At 45.3% G+C, this 17442-nt stretch overlaps 1 protein-coding gene across 7 annotated transcripts in view; it reads right to left on the reverse strand.

Annotated features, from left to right (window-relative positions):
• arhgap32b (Rho GTPase activating protein 32b) overlaps positions 1-17442 on the reverse strand; it is a 99855-nt gene that overhangs the window by 36595 nt on the left and 45818 nt on the right. For all 7 annotated transcript variants that reach the window (XM_069165144.1, XM_069165148.1, XM_069165147.1 and 4 more), the window contains one exon: positions 1611-1697. In XM_069165144.1, the coding sequence (XP_069021245.1) occupies positions 1611-1697 (87 nt within the window). The remainder of the gene's footprint in view (positions 1-1610; positions 1698-17442) is intronic.

Genomic DNA, 17442 nt, shown 5'->3' on the forward strand with positions numbered 1-17442 from the left:
CCTCCTCTCTGGTTGTGTGGAAGTGAACCAATCTCTCTCTGCTGTGCTACTTTCTCTGTTTAAAACCGAGTGCAGAATTCAAGTGTACCAGGTTTTTATTTTTTCTCTCTGGTTTAGATTTAGCAGCTTTCCGATGGCTGTAAAAAGTTGGAATTTCCAGGCGCGTGGCTGCATACTTGCCGAGGTTGTGAGAATGGAAGAAGGAGAAGCATCTTTAAGAATGCATGAAACTGGAAGCTAACATGTGACTGGATGAGAATGGGGCAAAGCCTCTGAGCAGCTGCTGTGCATGTGTGTCTGTTGGACCTCAAGGCTTCGTGTTAATGAGGTCATCATAAATAACATCGCTGTTACTTCAGCCTGACATCTCTCTTTAAAAAAGAAACTTTACAGATCAGATACAGAACAAGTAAAAGCCAACCGCAGCAGTGGCTGCATGTGCTCGGCAGCAATGGCTCTCAACTGGCTGGTTGTGGCCCACTTTCAGGGTCGAGGATGTGCTTGTGGGAAAAAAAAAGTTGAAGAATTTTTTTTTATAAAACTTTTAGTTTGAAGTCTTTAGAATTTCTGCTGTGCTTTTATTTTGAAGGCCATACATCTCCTATGACAGAGTGTGGATGCGGTATATGACACTAACCTCCAGCATTTGTAAACACGGAGAAATGCAAATAGGACGTCATTAAATGTGTTTTCTCCCACAGAGGGCATAAAGAAGGACCTCCTCCGTGTGTTTGTGTGCAGCTGAGCGCTCGCACATGAAAGTGTGCAGACGAAACTAAAACGCCCTTCATGAAGTCAGCTTACATCGACAAACCTGTTGAGTACGAATGCAGGAGCTGAGGGTATCGCCACGGCAACGCTGAGGTCAGTGTGAGTCCTCTGATCCATAATGTCTCCAGTTAAATTAAAATCGGATGAGCATCATCAGTTTCACTTAAAAAGCATATAAACGAGTAATTCAAGAGAAAACAGCCTTTTTCATTTAATCGTTTTTTTTTTAGCTTTAGCTGCACTTTCTTTGCTTTTTTTTTTTTTCAATTTAATGTTTTTAGCTTCATGACTGAGACCAGATGTGGGTCCGGAGGCTGGACCAGTCAGAACCACGGTTCTATTGAACCTCTGGTACTTTGTGGACGGTGGAAAGACAGTTTCAGTAGTGATCAACATTTAAAAATAAAATGTCTCCTCTAAGAGCACAACATGAGCAGGCCGACCCGGATACTTCAGCCCAGGTAACATCCTGAAATCTGCAACACGTCCACGATACGTGAAGAACTGTGAAGCCCTTTCTGTCCCACATTCTTCAGAATCATTCACCCGTCCGGGCATTCAGCCACAGCTCTTCTCATTTTCTACATAACTTGGATGTTTTTTGAAACAATGAGTGAAGTGTTTGAGAAACGCTCCGCTCGGAGCCGAGAGTGTGTCGGACCTCTGAACAGGTTGTACCGAGTTTCATTTGTGGGAGGAAAAAAAGGTTTCAGAGAATGGTCAAAAGCAGGAATACATTTTTATACAAATGTCTGTGTGTTTTCAGTCTCTGTGGGACTTCATATATAATCTTATAGAAGTATGAATGTGATGAGAGGTTCGGCAGGATGCTGTCTTACCTGGCAGTAAATATGAACTAAGTAGACCAGCTCCTTGCACTCGTAGCCATTCCTCGTCACTTCACACTGTTCATCCCCGAGGGACAACTGAAAGACAGAAAGAGAGGAGTTCAGCATTAGACACGTCTTCATCTCACAAAAAGAGTTGCATTGATTTCAGCAGCTTCAACAGGTCTGTGATTAAAGACCTGTGTGTGGACCAGTGATGCATCACATGCACGAGACCTGCAAACATTCTCATCTTCTACTAATGATCGCATGTCTGACAAACATGGCGGGAAGGGAAGGTTCACTTCATTTAATGAGGCTGCAGCTTTATAGCAGAGCGGGCACAAGATCCAAAACAATTATGCAGCAAAAAGAAAAGTCTGATATTAATTTTGAGGCCACCTGTGGTAAAATTTCAAGGTGAAGTCTGGATTATTAAGTTTTAAGTTGCCCGGGTATCCAAGACTGTGTTCAGACAAACCAAAGGAGGACAAAGGCAGCTTTTAATCACAGGAATGAGACGACATGAACATTCAAATCAGTTCCACTGACAGGAAGCTTAAATAAGAGAATAAATTATGTAATCAGATGGTTATTGTTCTACTGATGAGCTCCCAGTGAGCGCTGCTGACCGCCCATATCCTCATGAAATATAGATGAGGAAACCAGCGTGAAGCTGGGAGCGCTGCAACATCTGGCGGCTGCTGAGTGGATAGAGACGCATACGGACAGCTGCAGGCAGCGCTCTTCTTCATCAGCTTCTTCTTCATCAGCCTCATCTTCACTACATAAACTAAAACTGAAACTCTGACTGACGACACACCAGAGAGCCACACCCTGTCTTATCATTTATCCACACAATCCACCAGCAGACGAAAATATATAAATTAATAGATTTGTTATGTTTTGATGAAACAGAAATGTTTTCCACATCTATTTAATATTCAGCATTTTTATTCTTACAAAATAAATCGAAACCAGTTTGAGGACCAGCTTCATTATTTGTTATTTATGTCTCACCTGAGCGTCGCAGCGGAAAAACTCCGTCCAAAAAACATTTTGACGAGTTTCTGTCTGATGTATGAAATTGAATGTTTTCTTATCGGAGACTTGTAGAGGTCAAACATGGCGTCACCAGTTTGCTTCCATCTAAATTACACAGAGACCGACCAGATGACAACATTTCTTTATCTGCAGGACATTTGACCGTATTCAGTGCAGAAATCCTGTTTCCACAAAATACATCTGAATGAACTCCTAATGAAGCTTTAACCGACATCACACACCTCTCTCATATTCATATGGACAACAAAACAATGTGCGTCCATACGTAGTGTTGAACATCATACAGCATGTAAGTGATTCAATTGAAAGTTGGATCTAATGAGCCTGATTCATAAAGGTCAGTTATAAGCAGTGTGTTTGAAGGCAGATGTTCGGTTGTTCTGAGCGGCTTCACCCGAAGGCAGAGTGGAAAGCTGGTCTCCATCTGGAGGCTCACAGCTCCTGGAAGTCTCACCCAGTGTTTCACATCAAAATGGACAAAAACAGCTGTGTATGAAATGGAAAATAACAAGTTCAAATGGCGGCTTTGTCTCAGCCCAGTGGTCACACTAGGTTTCAGCTCTCCTCGTGACCAGACCTCACAGCTTCACCCCCAACAAGTTTTCCAAACATTAGTCGACAACAAGAATCTTAGTTGACCAAGTTTTTAGTCAACGTTTTATCACGGGAACAAAAACAAATACCGACAGAGACGTAATAAATAACTTTTTTTTACTGGCTGAGCCTTTAGGAAGGAGTCCTTGTGGGTAACGACTGTCCAACATCAGCAGCACGTAGACGCTGATACATGCACGCTGTTAGCAGTAATGAAGTTACAGTGATCAGGTGTAAAGTGTGGAGATAAGTAGCCAGATAAGGACCACGTAGCCTCCAGGTCTTAAAAATAAGGCCACAAGCTGCAATACCAGCGAGTGCCACTAGAGGTCGGCTCCAAAGACTCCCATTCAACTTCTCTCATCAAATCCAAAGTGAATAAAATGTCCAGTCTGTGGTTAGGAGCTGAAAGCCAGGCTAGAGTGAAGACACCAACACAGCCTGGAGCCACCCACACACCCACCCACCCACACACACACACACACACACACACACACACACACACACACACACACACACACACACACACACACACACACACACACACACACACACACACACACACACACACACACACACACACACACACACACACACACCCACACACACACACACACACACACACACACACACACACACACACACACGAGGCTGCAGGTCATTTAATGCACTGCCTGTCAATAACCTGTTAGCAGCCCAGATGCTATCAGGTTATAATGTACTATGTTGAAAAAAAACTAAATGTTCTACTTCCTGGTTGTTCTGACTTCAGTTCTGTTGTTGACAGGCGGCTCACTTGTTAAAAGTTAAATTTCAAAAGCACATGCTGACAGTGTTGTATTTCTCTGTGATTCGTACTGTGGTACCAGTGAGACTCTTCAGTCTTCATCAGGCCGGGAACTTTAACCGTCTTCTGATGCCACCAAAATATATTTAAATGAGTAAATGATTATGATAAACTCTGGTCAGACCTCCTGACTATCAGTAGAGGAGATGAATCTTCAGCGCCGGTTCAAATGAGTTGTTTGTGCACTTATCAAATTAGTTCCATCACGCAGAGAGTGTCCATGAGAAAACAATGGTTATGTTGTCGTCCAGTTGGAGAGACAGTGAAACTTGAGATAACCGTTTCTTCTGGTATTCACTGCATCTGTCTGCTCAGTCAAATAGAGTCTCTGCTTTCAAAACAGCAAACATAAAAACAGTCAAAGTATTTATGTGCTTCCTCACTAAGCAGATGCTGAGTGAGTGATGCCACGGTGCAGCGAGGGCAGGACGACACATTGAAGCGCTTTGGTCCCATTAAAGCCGGCTTGATTTGAAGACAGTTGTTAATGGAGGAGCGTTCACACAACAGCTTCCCTCTCTGTGGCTGTCTCTCTTCTCTGAGACACCAACTGGCAGGACAGCCAATGGCCTAATTACCTCCGTGTTGTTCTCTATCAGCACTGAGCGACCCAGAAATGTTGTGAGCGCCTGAAAGCTTTTGTCTTCACAGAGCAGCCAGCAAAAATGAATAAAAACAAACTCCTGCAGAGGCCAACGTTTCAGCCGAGAGCGTCGCAGCTTCCTCTCATGTCACTACGAGGGTTTACGGGTCTGGATGTAAACTTTAGGAAACAGGACAGCGGCCCGATAACTAACTGTTGACTGGGATCAAACTCCTGTGGACAAACACACAAACCGTTTCTGCTTCAGTGTCGAGTGAAGACCAACTAGAACAGTGCTGGAGAACTGAGGTCCAACAGCACTACCATCCTGGATGATGAGTTTCCATTAAAACCAACAGTGATTTGATTCATACCAGGATGAAGAGTCTACTGCTTCAGCTGAATGCTAACATTAGCATGCTAACATGCGCACAGCAGTGATTGAGTCATATTAAAGTCCAGTACTTCAGTTCAATTCTATTCTTCTTTGTGTTTGACTTCTTCGGGACTTTGTGCCTCATACAAAAAAGTTCTGTGGTCCGATTTCACCCATCAAAGAGACCCAAAGGTCCAAATGCAAAGTTAAGGTTCTTCTACTTTTGATGCCTGACTGTCTTGGACCGTCATGGATGCTTTTTATTTTCCAGATTAAATAATTAGGAACCGCTACTTGTCATCTACTTGGTTGTGCTGTTGGTTTAATATTGAGGGCCAGGCAGGGGGCGGGACCTCAATGTAATGTTTCCACCCCCCTGTCACGACTGCACACACTCTGGTTGCCAATGGCAATGGTGGCACCTATTTCCGCGATGTTCACTTGTGAACACTGGCTTCACTTCTGGGGAGCCGTCATGTGGTCGGTCTTGAAATAAAATCCAACAGTGGTCGAGATTTAACAAAAAACAAACTTCAACTTGGTGGTGACCCGAGAGAAAAAGGCTCCGACGTTAACAGGCTCCACCGTCCGGGGGCATTAATGTGTTAAAAGATCTCACAGCCATCAATTCAAGTGTTGTGCTTCAGTCTGGACTCCAGGAGAGGACGGATCCACTGACCAACAGGTTGGTGACACCAGCGTTTTGTTCAATTGTGAGAATAAAAACAACAAATCCAGCCAAAAGTGTGCATCTGTTGAGAGAGAATTTAGAAACTAAAGATGGAGTCGGTGAACTGCAGGACGGCTGCCAGCTGAACCCAACCAGAACTGGACTTGTTCTAAAGTTAGTTCCTGCAGAGACATTTCAGTGGTGAAGAAGACTGAACACAAAGACATCCGTTCCACCATCTCTGCTTTTAGCCACTCCTTTATCTAAATCACAATTTATGAGGAGATCCTGTCTCACTTCCTGTGCAGACACACAGCTCATCCACCATTACAGTCCCGCTCTCTGCAACACACCCTGTTATAATTCAATCTGACCTGCAGCAGCACGTCGTCCCTGTCGTCCCTCCAACAGCAAAGGAAACTGCAATCGTTCCAGTTCTGGGAAAACTGGATTTTCATAACAACAACCACCAAAGTAATAAAGATTTTGAAGAATCGATTATTCCTGAGAAAATGGTTCAAGTTCAAAGTCTTCATGATGGAAACAGCAGAAGAACTGACATGAGGGCAGTGGAGCAAATAAAAAAAGAAACTAGGAAAACACTTGAACTATAACTTCCTGCTCAAGCAGCGGTATATGTTCATGTTGGACACAGATGCACCTCGACGGGTGGTCTGTCCTCACTCCTTGTTTACACTGTTGTCAGACCGGACAGCCCGTTCAGGGTGGTCATTTTCCAGAGGTTAGCCTTCACTGTCCTTCTAACAAAGGCTCCTGCAGAGCTACAGAAGCATGCCATGCAACACGGATATCTTGGAGTCCAGCTGTTCTGATGAGTCCTGCAGGCACACAAGGACGAGGGGGGAGTTCAGGTCTGAACCTGCAGGGCAGCCGAACCTCTGAGGACAGAACCAAAGGGCTCGGTCCACAACACACAAGGACGCTCCATACTTACAGCAGGTCAAGTTTACACTCCTTCCTGCAGCTTCCTTCTCTGGTTGAAGAGCTTCATGCTCAGAGTCCAACACCTGCCCCCCTCCCCCCCTCCCCCCCGTCTCTGGTCTTCGATGAAACGGGGTGAGAGAACGAACATCCAGCCTTGTTCCGCTGCTCCGGAGCGCAATCCCCTCAGCAGGACGTGAATGTCAGCTCTCCATTTTCTTCCTCATACAGTGTGAGCTCTCCCAGTGAGGGATTCAGACAGGAGAGAGAGGGGGGGGGGGGGCAGTATCACCAGCAGCTGGTGTTGGAGGATGAAGAGCGGTGATGGTGGTTATTTGGTGGATTCCTCAACGGGACAGCTCTCATCTCCTCGTCTTGATGCTCCTTCTGGCTTCTATTTGTTCCCAAAAACAACTTTAGCATTCGATCAGACGAGCAGCAGGAAACAACCTGGTGAGACAAAAGAAGAAAAAGCCTCTTTTCTTCTGGTCTTGTACTCCTGCCGATCTCATCGCCTGCGACCTCATCGCCTGCTCGCCGTGTCCCTCGGACACATTTCTATTCTCTGTGTTTTCCCCGTCTCTCCCCTATCTGACATGCGGGCCCACCCCTCCCCCTCTCCTCCTCTTCCCCCTCTCTGGTTGGTGCGTTCCCAGGACAAAGAGCAGGGATGGAGGGAGAGCGAGCAGAAAGAGGCAGCGGAGAAGGAGAGGGCGGGTGGCTGTGGGAGGTGCACTTGCAGGAGACTCATTTTCCTTCCTTCCACATGTGCAGTCGGCATTTTACTGACGGGGCTCTGCTGAGGAAACCTGCAGCTCTAAACACTTCACATCTCATGGAGGTATTACACCTAAAACTCAATTAACCCCGTCAGTAACTGATGCTTCACAGCAAAGAGACTCCAGCGGACCAAACCCTGCATTTAAAAACTCACAATACAATAAAAACCCGCAGTGTGGTGGCTCGCAGTCTACCACACTTGCAAAGTAGAAATAAAGTCACTAAAAATAAAAATCTGCACCTCCCCTCTGCTTTCAGCTCAGGTTGCAACCAAACTCCTCCAAAGTAAAAGTACAGGCTGCGTCAGCTGTGATGACTTCATATCCACAAATGAGATGGAGTGAACGGAGCCGTGAGGACATGATGGTGCCAGGAGGAACCACAGAGCTGCGCAGAGTCCCTCCCTGAGGCACGCAAAGAAAAACCTGACAGCAAAGCTCTCAGTCCAATTCAACTTCATGTTTAAACATTTACATCCCATTCACTCACTTTTATTGCATGTTTAACCTTCATCCCTGAAGCAGCTCCAGGATCAAGAGTGATTCCTCTGACTACACCTGCTATCCAACGGTTACAGCAGACACGAGGAAGCGTGTCGACGGTCGCCACCGAGCCACGACCGTCTCAGCTTTCCTGAAAACAGAGTCCACATAATCGACGAGTCCTCTCGGTAAGCTGGGATGTCGCCAGAGCAGACCACAGCCTCAAATCATTTTCTACTACAAGTCTGCTTCTGAATATAATACATAATGTACAGCTAATCCAACAATGACCCACTTCATTCGGCCCCCTGCTCTGCCAACGAAAGGTCGGGCAGATTTATCACAAACCACACGAGGGAGGTCAGACGTAGTCCAGGAAATGTTCCTGCAGCCCAACGTCTAGACAAGAAGTTGTGTTTTAACAACATCTACCAGATTCAGGTTCTGTTTACCAGTTTCTGATCCCACAATGTTAGTTTTCCTCACAAAGCTTCTTCGGTTACAGGTTGGGATCCTTCAGGTGTGCTGCAGCACTGAAGTCCTTCACCAGGAAGAGTCCTGTGGATTACTTCCACTGCACTGAGGACGACTGGGTTATCTTTGAAACTGGTTTTATGGGACATGACAGCGATTAGTGACACACTGGCAGGTTACACGACACGCACAGAGTGCAAAACACAACTTACAAAGAGATTTCAAAGGAAGAGCAAAAAAAACGACTTAAGAGTAACCTTGAATTTTAAAGGAGCGGTGTGTAGGATTTTTGTTGATTGTCCCTTCTGGGCTTCTGTAGAAACATGGCAGCTGTGTGGAAGAGGACCGGCTCCTCTAAGGTAATGAAAACACAACAACTCTTAGTTTCAGGTGAGAAAACACTAATGAAAACATCACTATGGATGTTAAATACCATTTAGATCCCCCTAAATCCTACAAACTGAACTAAGGGTGCTCCGATCAGGAGTTTTAGGGCCGATCACCAATCACAGGGTCCATTAAAAACGTTTTATTTATCGTGTCGCATCATTCATTTATTCAACTATTCCTAATGACACTGTACATTATGTATTATAATTAAGAGACGATAAAGAAGCATTACTTGTCAAATGTTTTTATTGGCAGGCGACAGATGCAACGTCTCTTATAGAGACAACTTAAACCACAGCAGCCTCTGCTTGATTATTAAAAGGTTATTCAGAAGGAGATCAGTATCATTTTATATCAATCATATTCATACCTCTCAAAGATGACTTCTTAAGCATCTCTTAAGCTGACAGTTTGTTCCTCTTCTCATCAATAATATTCTCTGCTGTGCTGAAAAGTCGCTCGCTATCTACACTCGCAGGCTCAGGCTCGTGTTGCTCGAGCGGGAAAGTGTTTTTTATTGTCCTGCTGAAAACACTCAGCCGTCCGCTTGGTGTACCAACCGGAGGTAGAGATTCACCTGCTGCTGATGTTGCTGCCACCATGTTCTCCATCCTCATCCAATGAGCACAGAGGAGCTGCTCGCGGTTCTTCTGACTAATATTTCATTAAAAATACTGTACTTTTTTCTTCACTACATTCATCTGGCAGAAACAGCTGCTCATTACCTTTTACATCAACTTTATAATTATCTTGTGAATCTCTTTTCAATCACAGTAGGAAAAGCACACGTGTATTAATGATGGCTCCGTTCCATTATGTGGCCCAGTGAGCCGTGACGGCACAAAAGTCAAACCTTCCATAAAGAGGACCTGTGATTTCACCGCTGTAATGACTCATAATGTTTATTATGAAAAATGTCGATCCTCATAGGACCTCTCAGATTTATCTAGTGGCCCAGTGAGGGAACCTGAACCCTAAGTTGGGAACCACTACACTAAACTAGCCAGCTGTAAAATGATCACTGAAAGACACCACTTATCTGAAGAATGAATACTTTTACTCTTCATACTTTACTTTTACTAAAGAAGGATGTTGAGTGCAGTACTTCTACTATGGAGTTCTCCTACATTACTGCACTGGTACTTTAACATGAAGGATCTGAGGCTGCAGCGGCAAAACTGTTGCATTAACTGTGGTACGAATTTTTAGAAACCTTTGAGCCTCTCATTAATGTCTAATTTTCAAAGATGTGAGGATGGAAGTTTGGGGGGAATAATGTTGAGGTTAAAATAATGTCTGGTCTCCCATGATGCTATTTTCACGCTGTGGTATTTTGGTCTGACTGCAGAGCTGCAGGGAGTTTACAGCGCTGCCTGTGGGGCTCTGATGCAGCACTTCAGAGCTGAAGGAGGGAGTGTGAAGGGGTTAGATCTGAAATCATTACTAAAGCTATAAAAATGGATCCGGTACGGGACCGAGGAGAGGGAGGGATGTAAGGGGATGAGATCATGGCTTGGAGCGGGTTCACAAAACAAATCCCATTAAGAGAAAGATTTAGTGTCGTGCTCGCTCGCTCACACACACACACACACACACACACACACACACACACACACACACACACACACACACACACACACACACACACACACAAGCTCAGTGTGACTGACTGAAGATTCACATGTCGATATGTTCGCTGCTGTCGTCACACCAACGTGTCCGATGATGGACAGAAAGTCTCCATGTTTGGACTGCATCCTCCAAGGAATGCAGAAAACACAGAAAACATGTCCACGTCTGGAGGATATTGCAGTTTTGTTTTCTCGATCCCCACTTTGTTTTCATGAGGCCATGAAGGGGTGCCGAGGCGTTCCAAACGTGCTCGCAGCGCTCCAGGAGAGCAGCAGTTACTCCTGCAGTTAAAATGTTCCCACATCCCAAGCCTGCCACCCCCCCCCCCCCTCCCCCCCGCCGGGTTAGGTAGGAGAGGAGAGCAGTTTGTCAAGTGTGAAGGAGGAAAGGGAAATAAATCAGTGCAGTCGAGCTGCAAATGATATAACAAGACGCAGAGCGGGGAGCAGTTGGGGCCAGAGATGTTTCTTGCTGACTGGCTGGATGTCGGTTTAGTGGGCAAATCATGAAAATCAGCATCACTCTGGGAACACGTGAGCACATCTGTGTACAGAGTTGATGCATTTAGGTTTGGTACATGCACACAGGTTGTCAGATTTTCTGATCAGAGCAGTCGGTTCTGGAACAATCTAGTGGTGCAGTGTTACAGCCATGTTTTCAATTTGGTGGCTCAGGTTTTTTTTAAAACACCGCAAGTCACTTTGAAGGTTTAAAAAAAAGGTTTGTTCCACAATTTATGACCTTTGTGATTGTTCCACATGTTTTGAAGTGGGCGGGGCTAGCTGTGCACCAATCAGTTTCGCAACATCTGAACGACAATTTGATGAGAATATTCAATCAGATCTGATCAAATCACAGGCACACAGCTGTTGAAGGAGAACAGACCAGTTTTAAATGGTTGAACTCTAATATAAAGAAAGACTTTGTTTTGTTAGTACAACCAATAAAACCACAACACTTAGTTATTTCTTTCTTCATACTGGAGATTTGACATCAGGCCTTCACATTTTGATCAAAACTCATAGTTCACTTTAAAATCATAATTATTAACGTGTTTATCATTGAGCTTGAATCAAACTCTCAGTTCTGACGGTCTTTAACAACGAGTGAGATTTTCCACTTTGTATGCAGCACAGCTTTAAGGACCCTTCAACAATGTAGTCCTCACACATGGGGAGAGAGGTAGGTGTGTGTGTGTGTGTGTGTGTGTGTGTGTGTGTGTGTGTGTGTGTGTGTGTGTGTGTGTGTGTGTGTGTGTGTGTGTGTGTGTGTGCACTCTGGCTGTTCTTTTGTTTTCTCTAACAAGGGCAGAATGAGTCGGACCGTTACATCATCCTCAGCTCACACGCGGTCCTCAGAATGAAAATGTGATGAGGGTGTGACATCATCTCCCTGCAGGCCGAGGCTCTCGCTCTTTTTGTCCAGACAAACAGATGACCGCAAACAAGCACAGAGTTAAAACCAATCCAAAAAAATGCACATTACATTTATGAGTCCTGCTTGTAGTCGGGCTTGTGCCTTTAAAGGACAGCCTGCCTGCCTGCTGTGGGGCTGCAGTTGATGGATTGGGTTCCACAGGGGGAGGGGCTTCATCTCTATGCATCTCTCCTGGTGCTTTGTGAGTGAAGGGGGCGATAGAAGCATATTGAGTCATGATGCTCAGCTCGGAGGACGGATGCAGGCAGGCGGTAGAGGGACAGAAAGGTGAACGGATGGGGACGAGCACCAGCCAGCACCCCCTACCCCTAAAGACTGCATGTGTCACGTCTGCGTCTGAAGGTAAAGCAGCCGAGACGTCAGCTGTGCAGCATCACACAGTCAGCCTGCCTGAAGGAGGGCGTCGCTCTTCATCACACGCGTGACCGAACGCATACATGCATCCAGCTGCTGCTCTCATTCACTCACACACAGAAGTCCCACCCTCCATGACTGCATGCACAACGTGTGTGTGTGTGTGTGTGTGTGTGTGCGTGTGTGTGTGTGTGTGTGTGTGTGCGTGTGTGCGTGTGTGTGTGTGTGTGTGTGTGTGTGTGTGTGTGTGTGTGTGTGTGTGTGTGTGTGGTGGTGGTGGTGGGGGGGGACACTCATTCACAGCTGCTGAACTGATTAATAGTCGTGATGATTGTTAGAGGTTTCACACACTGCCCATCACTTGTCCCTTTCCCTCTCACACAAAGCGTCTCAGGCCGCTTGTCACACTCCGTATTTATGATCAATTCATACCTGTAAAACTTGCATAATGCACTTTGGGATATCCAAAAAACCCAAACAAGCCTGTCTCATCCACTCAGACAGATGTTTAATGGCACAGAAAAATAGCAATATATGCAAGAATTTTATTACCATACGGTGATGTTTATATTGCATTGCTTGAAGGCTTCGTCCTCCTCGTGTGCCCTGAAAGTTATTTTCAAAAGACTTCAACTTGAAACACGCTCATTTCATTTTTCATTCATTTTTTTGCTGTGGTTTCCAAATTTGTACGGAGATCACAAAGTATTTTAGGTGGTAATAATATCAACGACCAAAACTTTGGTATGGTGACAGTAAAACGTTCCCTCTTCAGCAGATGAGAGTAAAAACAGCCTTCCGCTATCAAACTGTGAACGTACAGTTCTGTGCAAACATTGAGGCTCTCCGGACAGATGTTTAGATTCTTCTGCAGTTTCTAAGTAACTCCAGTGCTGTTAGTTATTGTACAGCAAACAGCTGTGACAGGGTTTCCGGACTGGACCTGCCTGTGTGGGTTTGAACTGTGCATTAATAGTAAAATGTGTGAGAGCTCAAACCTCAGTGTGGTCTGTGCAAAATGCTAGCTTAGAGAGAAGCCATATAGAAAAGCAGCGCTGACTGGCATAGTGGGATAGTCATAATTAAAATAATGGTAGACAATATTTATATAGCTCCTTTTAAAGTCAAGGTCAGAAAGGGCTTCACAACAAAACCAACCAGATTTACAAGAATAACAAAGATATAGATAATTAATTAAAAGACTACAATGAATACTATAAATGAGGAAAAACAACACAGAAAAAGTAGTAAGAGATTTAAAGGAGGAAACCGAGATCACCTGACAGGGACTTGTACAGCTGAGGAGCAGAAGATGATCAGATCTCTTCGGTGACCAGAGGAGTTAGGAGCCATCAGGCTCATGAGGAGTTAACAGAGGTATTCAGGAGTCAGACTATCAAGAGCCTTAAAAACAAACAGTAAAATCTTCCCGTCCACTGTAAAACTCCCAGGAAGCCCGATGAGGTCAGCAGGGACGCAGCAACACGGTGTGAACAGCCTGTCAGCAGCGCTTTGAATCAGCTGCAGCCGTTGGATGTGTCGATGCTGACCACAGAATCGAGTGGGTTGTAGTCATGAAGTCAATGAGGTTGTTGTTCTTCTGGTGTCTGGTTGCAGACTCGGTCATGTAGTCATCGGTCTGTAGTGATGGGAGACGGCAATACGGGGAAGCTGGAGGCCGTTCAATACAACCATCACTGGTTTGAGTTTGAGTAGGATCTTCAGTTTCTACAGGCGACTGTTCATCTACCACACAATACATCGCAGACCTTCACATGACTCATGTCATGCGTTATGGTCTGTGAGTGGTCATATCTGTATGTGCTGTGGCACCGAAAATCCATCCTATCCAGAAACCCACAGAAACACAAGTCTCCTGTGCCATCTCCAGATCCTTCAGAGGAGCAGCTTCAGGGTGAGATGGAAGAGAGAGATCATCAACGAGCTGCGAGTGCTGTCAATAACAACAGAAGGACATGAGAAAGACGGTCGGTGTGGTTGAACATCCCATCCTGAGGTATTTTAATGAGACAATATTTCTGCCAGACAGACTGCAGTCCTACCAAAGAAGTAAGTACATAAGTTATTTGTAGCCATTAATTGACAGAATATTCGGTGCTTTCTGTATATTCCCAGTGATCTTGCAGCCATCTCGCTTTGACAATAATGTGAGTGTCTCCCCTACAAGCATTTCCCAGCAGCACACCAGCTGTATGTTGTGGGAGGAGAGAAGAGAAGGAGACGAGTCCATCTGATCTCTTTAAAAAATAACATTATAATATTTTAGCCTACAGATGCTTCATATCCAGGTCAGTTCACACATCTGTGAGTAAAGCATATCAGCTTTGCGCTGAGCTGATAATGAGAGAACAAAAACCAGCAGCAGGTAGACGTCCACAAGCAGTGAAGGTGATCACGTTGTCAGGATTATTCTTCACTGAAGAAAAAACAGTCCTGCAGCTTCATGTCTGAACCCAGCTGGCTGACATCTCTGTCCACGGTGCAGGAATAACGTTCTACAACAGGCAGGAAGATGGATTCAGCACATGAAATCAGCAGACTTTACTTCTATTGGACGGCAGTAACAGCTGTGAGTTGGATGCTCACATCCCATGAAAGCCATCACGCAGTGATCCTTGGAGCAGTCAGATCACATGACATCAGAACTGTCTGCACACCCGCAAATCACACAAACACACACATGTATAAGTGGTGTGCTGACTCAGTCACAGTGAGAGTTCATGTACCATTCGTAGACACTTTACCACAAATCACCATAAAATAACACGTCTGCCGTCACTGAGGAGGCCCCGCTGGGAGCAGATCTCCTGCCGGGCTCGGCAGCGTGATCTGCTGAGATGACAGAGTCACAGGATGTTACCCATCAGGTGAACTCAGATCCTCCTGTTCACACTGGAGTTTCAGTCAGAAAGGAAAAAAACCCACATCCAATCAGTTCAATTACCTCCATACACACAACAGAAACTGAAATGTTGCAGTTACACAACAGCAACGTTCCGACTGCTCAAACACAAAGATATAAAGCAACAAAGCAACAAAGCAACAAAGCAATAGTCCAAATGAGGTGTAACCACAGACTGTATATAAAAGTGGACGTAGCTTCCGTCCGATGCAGAAGTGTCTTCAGCTGCAATACCAGCGAGTGCCACTAGAGGTCGGCTCCAAAAAGCCTCCGGCTCCATAGACTCCCATTCAACTTCTCTCATCAAATCCAAAGTGAATAAAATGTGTCCATCAGTTATCTCGGTGTTGTTAGCTAAAGTCACTCCTTCTTATTAGTTTTCTGGAGGTCCATCTGAAAATAATCCCTCATTCATTAGAAAAGAAGATTCAAGAAGACCTGTTTTTGGGGGCGTGTCTGTTTGATTGACAGGCCTGTGGTGCAGTCAGGTTACAGCTATCGGTGGGCGGGGCATAGTATCGTCAGGTTTCCGATCAGATCGGTCAGATCCACCATTGTCTCCTCCCCCAGCTCGTCCAAATATGGTCACTTCCTGGTCCGAACAGCTCCGAATTAGCAAGATTTTTTGATTTTGATTTTATACACTTTATTAATCCCCGAGGGGAAATGTCTTCACTACAGCAGGGGGGCTCTCAGGGGGGAGCTGCTGCAGCAGGCTGCCACTAGCGCGGCGCCAGGTAACCTGACCTGAGGTGCATGTTTTTGGATGATGGGAGGAAGCCGGAGAACCCGGAGAGAACCCACGCAAGCACAGGCAGAACATGCAAACTCCACACAGAAAGGCCCAGGACCGGATTCGAACCCGGAACCTTTTTTGCTGTGAGGTGACAATGCTAACCACTGCACCACCGTGGTGACGGACAGAATCTGAACTGGAGGATTCATAACGTTCACAAACCAACGATGACATCACTGATGGATGATGGTTGGATGTAACAGTCAGATAACATGAGGACAGAAGCAACACACTGATTGAAGAACAACTGAAAGAGAAGCTGGTTCTGTTGGATCTACACAGAGTTCATCTACACAAAGGAGACATTAAAATGTCCTGAATGAAACTCTGTCACCAACAATTCAGATTCCAAACAAACTTAAAACAGTGAAACAATGAATAAAAACGTTCTAGTTTGCCACAACAGCTGGCAGGTTGTTAGTCAAATGTTCTCATAAAGAAAAGTCCCCAGTGGTGCTCTGGATGCAGACACACTGGGACCGGTCCACTCTCATGTTTCCACAACACAACCATGGCTGACTCAAATTCTCCTTTGGCCCGGTTTTTTATTATGGAAATGAAATCAGATGTCCTCCAGCAGAAGGCCTGATGCCAAAGCTGAGCCTGAGTCCTGATCCATGGATCCTGCCTCGACACACTGCACAAAAAACCTACAAGGCCTAAACACTAATGTGGATTTTCAGTTCAGAAGTCGAGCTGAACTTCAGCTGGCACCTCCAACAAGTTCTTATTATTTTAGTGGTGCAGCTAGAAAAGAAAAAAATGACTTATCAGCTAACATGTGCATCATTCAGTGTGTGAATATGAGAGAAACACAGCAGGTTCAGAGAAACACCGTCTGAATGCCGAAATGAACAACTAGATTTTTAAGTATTTAGGTCATGCCACAATCATCTGGGGACAAATAAACAGAACTGTTCGTGACCGATTCGTTAAACAAGCAAACGCATTTGGTTGAGGCGAGATCATCCATAAAATGTAGTGACTGACATGTGGAACAAATACCAAATAATGAATCCCTAAACAAACACAGAGGACGTGACTTTCCACTGGTGTGCTCAGGAGAAGAGACGGGAGCCACGTCGAATACTAAAACCACACGGCAGCAAAACAAAGAGGCCCGGCTCCCTGACAGAAGGATAGAAACCACAAAGGGCTGAGCCGGACCTGCTGCTCGGTGCCGGCACACACAGCCACGAAACACAGACCGAAGACCATTCATGATCTTTATGCACGCGGTGTGGTTACATCAACAAATAATCTGCAGGTGAAGCAGGATGGACGAGTTTCAGCTAACGCTCCTGCTCGACAGCTCACTGCTGACCCCTACTGGTTCACTGACGTCATGACATGATCTCAGTACAGCGTTCATGATCAGAAACTTTTCACAAAACATTTTCTCAGACACAGAGCGCTTTTATTTCCTGCACCTGCTGATTCCTACTCTGCGGAATACAAAAAGGGGAATGGAGCCAATCCCAGCATGCATTTGGTGAAAG

The sequence above is a fragment of the Embiotoca jacksoni genome, unplaced genomic scaffold (assembly GCF_022577435.1).
Source record: "Embiotoca jacksoni isolate LCO1_2020_lvr unplaced genomic scaffold, fEmbJac1.0.p SCAF_33, whole genome shotgun sequence".
Lineage (NCBI taxonomy): Eukaryota > Metazoa > Chordata > Actinopteri > Embiotocidae > Embiotoca > Embiotoca jacksoni.